The following is a 10,438-nucleotide window of genomic DNA, read 5'->3' on the forward strand; positions in this document are numbered from 1 at the left end:
CCTTCTCCGAGCCTGCAGTTTTGCTTATGTGCAGTCGTGGACATAGTATTCCCCCAAATACCTCATTTTAGGAGTATTCTGAAAGTCTTGTCCATTTCTTTTTCTGTTTTGCACCCTTGGCCTCAGAGTGTTGAGATCCTACCGGTATGTACAGTGCCGCAGGGCCGTTCTTTACCAGACACCAACCGCATCACATCGTCCCTCTCTCGGCTCCCACGTGTGTGGTCCTCCCCTTCCGTGGCCTCCCCGGCGTGTCCGTACCCCTGCGCCCCCTCCCCAAGCATGCTCAGCCCCGGGCTTGGCTCCATGGACACCATGACTTCAGAGCCATCGCATGCGTCCTCATCCTCTGCCCGCTGGTGCCGCCTCGGCCTCTCACACTGCCTGTCGTCCTCTTTATGCAGTGAGGAAGGAAAACTGTCTACCTCTCAAGATGCTGCTTGTAAAGACGCGGAGGAGAGCCCTGAGACGGCGGAGGGCAAGCCTGTGGCCACCCGGCCCCCCAGCAGCAGCCCAGAGCAGAGGTGAGTGCCTGCTTCCTGCCAGCTGGCCTCAGCCTTGCCCCGCCCTGTCTCCTGGGAGCCGAGAGGGGTGCGGGCCTGGGGGCGAGGGGTCATCATAGTTGTCCTCAGGGGATCAGTGACTGCTTAGCATGGCAGTGTCCCTCAGCTCTGGATGGCAGCCGGATGACTGAGCTGAGAACTTACACGTCACAGTTCGCCTCCTAGCCCAGAAGCTGAAAACTGCTTCTTGGAGGTAGTGCCACTGGTTCTCTGAGAAGTTGTTGGGATGGAAGGGTCTCTCGTGCTGGCATGCCCCCTCCTGTTTTTCTTGAAGGGGCCCCAAGTTGGGGCTGATCCTGAGCCCCTCCAGGATTGGGTTGCCTCTTTACTGCAGTCCCCCAGTTACCAAGACAAGCGGCTCCTGTGCCCACTGGTGCGGATGTGGCCACGTGACACTCAGGTGGCTTCCCAGGGTGCAGCTCCCTGTGTGTAAGCTCAGGGTTCTCAACTCTGATGGGAGTCCCTCTCTGGTTTTATTTTTGCAAAATATGTATCTTGTCCAGATGAAGTGTGAAGCTCCTACCTGCAGAGTCAAGGGATTTGCAGTATAACACTTTCTCTCTAGTTGCCTGAGCCGGTGGTCTGGAGGGACAGGCCAAGCCCCAGCCCCCACCCGTCCCCGAGGCCCACCGTAGGCCTCACAAGCCAGGACAGCCTCCTGCTGCTGCAGAGCTTGCCTTGGACCACACAGACCTCTGCTCAGCCCTGCCCAGAGGGAACCTCTTTGATTGAATATATCCAATATATATTGAATATATCCTATATATAATCAAAAATGTATCCTTTTTTGATTGTATATTCCTTCCACAGGGAATAGAGTAACTTTAGGAAGCCTTTTCAGCGAAGTGCTTTCTGCTCACCTGACCCCCCAAAATCCAGGCATTTTAGGGGCAGTATAACCAGTGGTCACAAACGGGGTGCTCTCAGTCCACAGGTCTGTAAACCGCGTAGCAGACCAGCTTTTCTTCCTCGTGGAAATTGCTGCTAGAATGAGGGCTTTGCTTTTGTCATTAGTGACTTTGTGTAAACTGAATCAGTTACAAGAACTACTTGTGCCTGTTGGCTCTAGTGGAGGATTTGGGAGAAAGAGTCCAGGGACCCTCTAGCTTTGGGGGTCCAGCCAGAGCTGTGCTGCTCAGGGTCTAGGTAAGTCATTTTTTCGCCTGGGGTTTTTCCTTTGTTTTTCCAGAGGTCCTCTGTCGATCTGACTTCTAATCAGTTATCATCATCTCCGCACTGTCTGCCTGTAAATTTCCTTTATGTTGTGCCCAGCCTACAAGCTAGCTAACCTGCCTACTCTGGAGTCGTGGCCCCCGGGTCTGCTTTCTCTGATGTGAGTGGTGCAGGCCTGTGGGGGCAGTTACTGGGCTGTCTGGAGTGCAGGGGTGTCTGCCCCAGGGGAAACCCGCATGTTCTTCTCCGAGCCTGGAAACATCTCCCAACCTGCAGGCCTCCGGTGCTGGAGGAGCAGGTGGGGAGAGCCAGCAGGAGGAGAGGGAGGGGGCGTCACACATTGGAGCGCAGCAGCCCCTGGTTTGGTCCTGGTGATAGGCCCACAGATAACATGGGGGCGTGAAGACTGCGTGCTGCCTGGTGAAGGACTGGAAGGGGCGCTCTGGGAGGCGGATGCCTGCCCACAGGGACAGAGGCAGGCCTGCCCTGCCGCATTCCGAGAGCAGCGTATGTGAAGCGGTGCCGAAGATGGAGACAGCTCTTTGGGACTTCATGTGCAGTCTTACCCTTGGGGGTCCATCTACTAGATACGAGGCTGTAGGTACACTGTTGGTGTCTGTTGCCACAAAATGTTATCTTTCAGTGTTGATCGAGTGTGTGTGTTATCTGCCATTAGTGTGCAAAATAGGCATTTTGCATACATTGTAGACCTACTAATCTCTGTGGGGACTTACTGTCCCCCTTTTACAGGGGGAAAAAATAAACTGAGAGAGGTTGAGAAGTTTACTGAAGATCACACAGTTTGCGGGTGGTGAAGGCAGGCCCTGTGTCTGTGGCGTAAGGAAGACAGCGTCAGGCGTGGGTCGGGTCTGCCGTGTGTGTGGAGCTGACCTCACGGAGCTCTGTTGGGATTGGCAGGGGCTGAAGCAGCAGACGCTGGGTCGGGAGTCCTTGTGCTGCCTGCTGTCGTTGCTGTCTCCTTTCCTGGGTCTACTTTGTGAGATTTTGGAAGCACCAGGAAGAATGTCTTACATGCTCCAGTTGTGGTTTTGGCAGGAAGGTCCTGGGTACCCTGTCATCACACACACACACACACCAGTGTTACCCCGGCACACACACCCACACCCACACCAGTGTTACCCCGACACACACACACACACACACACACACACACACACACACACACACACACACACACACACACACACACACACACACACACACCAGTGTTACCCCGACACACCCACACCCACACACACCAGTGTTACCCTGACACACACACACACCCCAGTGTTACCCCAACACACACACACACACACACACCAGTGTTACCCCGACCTTAGCTTCATGGGAAGGTCCTGGGTACCCTGTCATCACACACACACACACACACACACACACACCAGTGTTATCCCGACCTTAGCTTCATGGGAAGGTCCTGGGTACCCTGTCATCACACAGACACACACACACACACACACACACCAGTGTTATCCCGACCTTAGCTTCATGGGAAGGTCCTGGTACCCTGTCATCACACACACCAGTGTTACCCCGACCTTAGCTTCATGGGAGCACGTGTTACAGGGCACACCTGTGTTCTCAAAGTTGGTCCTTTTACAGTCTGTTTCCTCCCCCGCTCCACCTCTTCTGAGTCGCAGAATCCTACTCTTCCAAGTGAAATTTCATGTGAGTGCCAGTGTATGGGACGTGAAAAGCTGTGCTGAAGGAGGGGTGATCAGATGGCTCCTGAAGGCTCAGGGAACAGGGGCTGCATACCCTTGGCCCTTCCATCCCTGTGCTTCCGGCAGTGAGCTGGGGGTGGTCTCCCAGCACCTGCTGCTCTGTGGCCCTTGTCAACCCCAGCTAGCTGAAGCTTAGAACTGTGCAGTTAAAGTTTCTGGAGCTTTAGGAACGTTCGCTTAAGAAGCGTGTCATGGGGTGACTCCTGAGTGCAGGCTTTGTGCTGGGCCCATGAACAGCCTTCAGATAACGTCGTCCACCCCTTCCTGGGGGCGGCACGCCGTTGGGTCTCTCTGGGAGTCCTGAGGCAGTCTCTCGCCCCCTGCAGGACCGAGCAGCCGAGCGTGCCGGGCGACGCGGCGGTCAATGGCCCCGTATGATGAGGAGCCCCGTGCTGCTGACCGAGGGCTGCGGGCGCTGTGCGGGCGGGGCTCCGGGCTGCGTGGGGGGCCCACCGAGCCGCTGCCGCCGCACTCACTCTGCAAGGGATCAGGACCAGCAAGCTTTCTGTCCTAGTCTAAGACGCTGTACAGAGAAACCCAGAAGTGTACAAATGTTGCACATTGACAAATACCAAGAATTTTTGCGTATGTTTATATTGTATTGTTCTAAATAATGGGTAGCCTGTGAAATAAGATCTTGCCACCCATGTAATAATAGTAGTAATACTATAGTTAAAATGGCTGTAAGAATAGTTTTATAAAAGTGAATACACAGATCTATTGTATTTGAAACATAACTATTTGACAATTATTAGTGTGACCAAAGTATTAGGCAGTTTTCATACATTTTTCACCTTGTACAAAATTCTGAATTCATTTTTCTTCCAGGTTGACAAGGAGTTGTAGGATTGAAATGCCCTCTAAGTGTTATTTTGGTTGTTCTAACTTACAAAAGTGATTTTGAATAAGAAATATTTGGTGTTCTTTTTATAACCAGTTTTTAATTGGTAACTGTTTTCTGTATTGTTTAAAAACGGATCAAAAAATGTAAGTCTATTGGTAGAGATTAAGTATTTATTGCTACAACTTAGTTGATAAATTGTGTTATTGTAAAGCCATATGTTCTGTTAAAGTCTTGTTTGCTTGAACTGTTTATCCTTACAGGTGAAACACTAGAATATTTGGAGTGTACATGGCTTGTGGTTTGGGTTTTTTTTGTTTTATGTTTTGTTTTGGTTGTTCATCTGCCTTTTAACCCATTCACCAAAATTTACCTTGTTAATAACAAGCATCACCAATGAACATTTCAGAGCAATCTGCATATTTAACATACCTGAATCATATTAGGCAAGTCAGTGGAAAAATGCTCGTGCTGCTAAAGGAATTAGAGTGCGTCCATTTTACAGGCTAGTCTTTTTAAACTAGAAATCGGAGTCCAGCACCTCAGCATGTTCATTGTTTTACTGTACCTTGTGAGGTTTTCACTCGTAAATTCTAAACCAGTGTATTTTTTTTAAGAACTGGTTTGTGTACATATATAGTGATTATGGATACTAATTCAATGTAATTTATAATTTTCTATGTCAATATAAAAATACATCACAGCCTTCTCAAACAGCTGAAGCAATATATTGTATATTGCCATATCGTCTGGTGAAAGGGTTAAATTACTTCACCTCTTGCACTTTTAGATGCAAATCAGTTTTTCATTTCTGTAATAGAAAATTATTCACGTATTTTTACATCATTTGTTTTTCCTGACCAGTATTTAAAACCAAAAGGATATTCTGAAAAATGGCCAACGATTTTTTTAGAAATAGCATCCCAAGCAGCGTGCCTAAACATTACATTGCATATGGAAATAAAAAAAATCAAATGTCTAATGCCTTATTTCTGGTTTACTTTTCCACTGTAAATGGTGTGGAGGCCCTTGGTGAGGTTTCTGGAGGCAGACTAGCCCCCAAGGACAGTGGGGCCAGCCGCGTGCCCTGGGACAGTCGGTGGGGCTGCCACGCTGGCCTCTGCACCAACTCAGGGACCCTTTTTGTCGGGAGCTCCTCTCAGAAGACACTGTCCTCGAGCATGCTCCCCTGGACCCTCAACGCCGCCAGAGGACGGGCCTCCCCTCGCTGGTCTCAAGGGTGCTGACCTACGCGGCCGGACCTCGGGGACTGCTGGTGGCCGGCGTGCCCTGGTCTGGCCTGGTGGAGAGCTCTGCGGGCACCGCCTGGCTCCAGGGCTGCACGCACAGTCCCGCACCCTCTGGATCTCCTCAGCCTCTGCACCCTCCCAAGGTAAACCCGGCATCTTGTTCATCCCACCTGCTGCTGATGGAAGGGCCCTCGGGGCTTCTCCTTGGGGTGGGTTGTGTTCTGCTCGTCTCGCCTGGCAGGGAGGGGACATGGGTGGGCAGTGCAGAGTCTGTTGGGGGGTGGGAGTCTGCCAGCCCCAGGGATTGGAGCGAGTACACGCTCATTGAGTTTCTACTTTAATTTTTGTGGGTTGGCCCTACTGAATGCAAGACTGCAGATGTCTATAATACCAGACCTGTATTTAAAAGAAAAGACAACAAAATAAAGCCTGGTTCTTTGTTTCCAGAAGTCTTCTCTGTACCTTGCTTGGGCTCTAGTAACCAGACAGGGTTTGGGGCCGTGAGAGGACCACCACTGGGTTCTGAGGGGTTAGGCTCCCTTCACAAGATCCTGGGCTGGCGAGAAGGAGCCATGCCGGCTGATGAGCTACACGCGTCCTGCCCCCACGGCGAGGGCAGTCAGTGCCGACGGCGGGAGCGTTGCGCGAGCGCGTGTCTTCCCTGCTGTGTGTGTGTCCTCCGCGTTTAGCGCCTCCCCAGCCTGGGGCTCTGGCATCGAGACCTGCCAGTAACTTGGAGGTGAAATTTCTCAGTTCCACAACGCCGCTGCCACATCACAGCCGCTCGCTTTCCCTTTTTCCCCATCTGTTTGCGTAAGAAAGTGTCCCCCTGGTTGTTACCCATCCGCCAGAGCCAGCTGGTCACCAGGCCCCCGCGTTAGTCTGGACATACACCTCTGCGTACCTGGACGCCGCAGCACCTGCCTGGCCTCACTCACAGGCACGCCACCCACACGGGATGGAGAACTTTTCTGTCTCAGGTGCTTTTTTGTCATGTGGGAAAACTCAGCAATGAGTTCATGGGTGTAAAACAGAAAATGTTAGTATGAACTCCTTACTCGCTTCTTCTCCTACTAACGTTACCTGCTGGCCTTTGTAAATCTTGAATTTGAGCCTGGATTTGAGCTGTTTACAGCCTGCACCTCCGGAGAACTCAGGTGCCTTCACTCCAGTCAGATGGATCTAGTAATCTTTCTCCTTCAGGGTCAGCTACCTCACATACCAGCTCTGGCCCAACACCTTTGTTCATTTTCATCGGGACAGAGTCACGCCCCTTGTCCACTGTCTGCTGCGCCTGAACCCCGGTGACAGGCCCGGAATTGAGTTGCTTGCCTCACTCCACAGCCAGTGTTCACCCTTTGATTCAGTTTCTTCGTCTGCTTACTGTTCCTGTCCTTACTGATGCCTTTCCTGCTCCGCCCTTCATTTCAGTGGTCAGCGTCTGGGCTTTGCCCTTACCGTCTATACCAGTCTTTCATCACTTACCTAGTGAACAGAACAAAGGGCTGCCTTTGAATTTATTCCAAGATGGGTTATATGTGCTTAAGGACGAGGACCACTCAGCTGACGGAGTTTCATACCACCTGACATAAGATGTTGGGTGGTTCTGTCTCATTTCTCCTGTACAATTCTCTGCTTGTTAACCGAAACTGAGATCTTAACGCACTATTCTAAAAGCTTTATGCGCATTAACTTTCCTTCACGGCAGTTTTACGAGATGGAAGGCTGTCCTCATTTCACACATGGATGAGAAGGTCACAGAAGTTAGTTTTGACAAAGGGCGCCCAGCTAGCAAGTGACAAGAGTTGTGAAGATTAACTTTTCAGTATTTAAAGAACAATGCTCAGCATGTAAATGCTCAGCTAATACCAGCTGCCAATACCAGTAACTGTTTGTTACTATAGTACACTCCCAATCAAATCCTTACGGTGTTTATTTTTTCTTACAGTTTGTCAGTTCGGTGCCAGGGTAGAGCAATGAGTGGAGACTATCCAACGGTGAGTGTTTAGTGGCCAGTAGAACAGTAGACATGTTACAGGCGTTGTGGGCAACGCCAGATAGTGAACAAGGTAGCTTGAACACAGACCAGTGTGCGTATGAGAATCACACGACGGGATTGCAAGAGCAGTGGCTTTTGAGGGGCTGATACTTACTCCTGGGCCCAACCCCAGCTGGCTGCTCTCGTGATCATTGGCAGAGTTCTGTCGTTGCAGCAGAGGTCACACGGCCTGCAGACCCCAGCATGTTTATTCTCTGGCCCTTACAGAGAAAGCTTGCTGGCCCCTGAAATAGATCAGTGAAATGGAATAGAATCCAGGAGTAGACCCACAGGTACATGGTGAGTTAATTTTCAACAACATTGCCAAGGCAATTACACAGGGAAAGGAAAGTCTTTTCAGCCAGCAACTGGTTATCTGTATGGGAAGAAATTAATCTTGGGTCCTGTCAAACACCATGTAAAAAAATTAATACAAAATAATTGATGGGGGACTCCCTGGTGATCCAGTAGTTAGGACTTAGTGTTTTCACTGCTGAGGGCCCGGGTTCAATCCCTGGTCAGGGAACTACGAGTCCCCAAGCCATGTGTCACAGCTCCCCTTCCCCCCACCCAGAAAAAAACAGAACAGATGATGGGTCTAAAAACATAAGCATTTACATAAGCTTCTAGAAGAAAACAATGATACTAGCTTTGCAGTGGGCAAAGAATTCTTAGGACACAAATCACAAGGGGAAAGAAATGAGGCTGCCATCAAAATAAAACTTTTCTGCTCTTCAAAATGAACAGGTTAGACTGTGGACAGCCAGGACAAGAGTAACCTCTGTGAGTCTGACAGAGGACTCCCATCCAGAAAATAGAGAAATGCAACTGAAACTGAGGTGAAGTGGAACCGATGGGAAAGAGATGAGCACATCATCACCACGGAGTGACACAAGTGACCAATAAGAGTGGTTGTCGAGTCACTAGGGGAAAATGCAAATTAAATCACAGGTAGCTACCCTTCCCCACCTGGTAGAAGGGCTAAAACTAAGACCAGCATTAGCAAATACTGATGAAAATGTGAAGCCAGGAGACTATATGTTCACAAAAGGTATACAAGGATGCTTATTGTCACTTCATTCATCATAACAAGACGGAAAACATGTCCAACAGTGGGGAAATCGGTATGCGGATTATAGTATGTGAGGTCACAGCTGTTCACAGAGGTCCGTGCGGGTGGGAGGCTGAGGACAGCCGAGGCTGGGTGGGCTCCCGCTGCTGTTTCAGTTGTCCAAGTCTGTGTGCCTTGTGGACTGTGGTCCCTCATGCTCCTGTGTCCACGGGATTCTCCAGGCAAGGGTACTGGGGCAGGTCGGGGGAGGGTTGCCATGACCTCCTCCAGGGGATCTTCCTGGGCAACAGCTGGATGGACTCACTCGTAAAACAAGTGGGAAAAGGGAGCCAACCCCTGTCTGGTGGAGCAGCGGGAACCTCAGCCTGGATCAGCCTGCCCCGCGGTGGGCAGGGTCCCTACACAGAGCAGGCACCTCAGATATGCAGAGGACACCGCCCTGATGGCAGGAAGCAAAGAGGAACTAAGGAGACTCCTGATGAAGGTTAAAGAGGAGACTGAAAAGGCTGGCTTAAAACTCAGTGTTCAAAAAACTAAGGTCATGGCATCCGGTTCTATCACTTCATGGCAAATAGATGGGGAAATGATGGAAACTGACAGACTATTTTCTTGGGCTCCAAAACCACTGTGGATGGTGACGGCAGCCATGAAATTAAAAGACACTCCTTGGAAGAAAAGCTATGACAAACTAGACAGCATATAAAAAGCAGAGACATCACTTTTCCGACAAGGGTCCGTATAGTCAAAACTTTGGTTTTTCCAGTGGTCACATACAGGTGTGAGAGTTGGACTGTAAAGAAGGCTGAGCTCCAAAGAATTGATGTTTTTGAACTGTGGTGCTAGAGAAGACTCTTTGAGAATTCTTGGACTGCAAAGAGATCAAACCAAAGTCAATCCTGAATATTCATTGAAAGGACTGATGCTGAAGCTCCAATACTTCGGCCACCTATGTGTAGAGCCGACTCATTGGAAAAGACCCTGATGTTGGGAAAGATTGAGGGCAGGAGGAGAAGGGGGGCGACAGAGGATGAGATGGTTGGATGGTATCACCTACTCAATGGACATGAGTTTCAGCAAACTCTGGGAGATGGTGAAGGACAGGGAAGCCTGGTGTGCTGCCTATCCATGGGGTCATAAAAAGTTGGACACGACTGAGCAACTAAACAACATAAAGACTAAGGATGTTTAGGAGGCTCAAGGAGAGAAACAAAGATACACAGAATGAAGACCTCCCCACCCAAAGAAACAAAGTTATTGTAAACAAAGGATCAGAAGAAGAGGGGAAAACCAATCAGAACTCTTGTAAATGAAAAATACAGTCAGTAACATTTTTTTAAAAGTCGGTAGGCAAGATCAACTGTGGACATAGGTAGAGAGCTGATGGTTAGAAGATCGTTCTGAGAACTTCGGCCAGAACCTTGCATGAATGATGAGAGAGCTTGCAGGGCTTGGTGGATGGGTTGAGGCTGTAACATGGGCTGAGGAGAGTTGCAGAAGATTGTGGAGAAGCAATATTTGAACAAATACTAGCTGGTCATTTCCCAGAATTAGAAAAGACACAATTCTTAGATTGAAGTTGTATTTGGAATTCTAAGCAGGATAAAGAAGAATCCCTTAGCACTTGCTCAATTGATTTGAAAGAGTATGCATGGGGTATCCTTGAGACAAAATTGCATTTTCTGGGAAGTAAATGAAATTTGTTGGTCTCATTAAAGAACAAATGGATGACCAAAGGAAAACAGGTCTGTGATGATTA

The 10,438-nt window shown here is 49.5% G+C and overlaps 1 protein-coding gene across 15 annotated transcripts in view; it reads left to right on the top strand.

The window, feature by feature from the left end:
- The window catches only part of PPP6R3 (protein phosphatase 6 regulatory subunit 3), a 123,335-nt gene extending 117,314 nt beyond the window's left edge, over positions 1-6,021 (top strand). For 9 of the 15 annotated variants that reach the window (XM_043452469.1, XM_043452473.1, XM_043452475.1 and 6 more), the window contains 3 exons: positions 127-144; positions 405-524; positions 3,808-6,021. In XM_043452469.1, the coding sequence (XP_043308404.1) occupies positions 127-144; positions 405-524; positions 3,808-3,859 (190 nt within the window). In that variant the 3' untranslated portion in view covers positions 3,860-6,021. The remainder of the gene's footprint in view (positions 1-126; positions 145-404; positions 525-3,807) is intronic. The other 6 variants (XM_043452474.1, XM_043452476.1, XM_043452478.1 and 3 more) reach the window with 1 other exon arrangement.
- The last annotated feature ends 4,417 nt before the right edge of the window (positions 6,022-10,438 follow it).

Source organism: Cervus canadensis, chromosome 29 (genome assembly GCF_019320065.1).
Source record: "Cervus canadensis isolate Bull #8, Minnesota chromosome 29, ASM1932006v1, whole genome shotgun sequence".
NCBI classification, from domain to species: domain Eukaryota; kingdom Metazoa; phylum Chordata; class Mammalia; order Artiodactyla; family Cervidae; genus Cervus; species Cervus canadensis.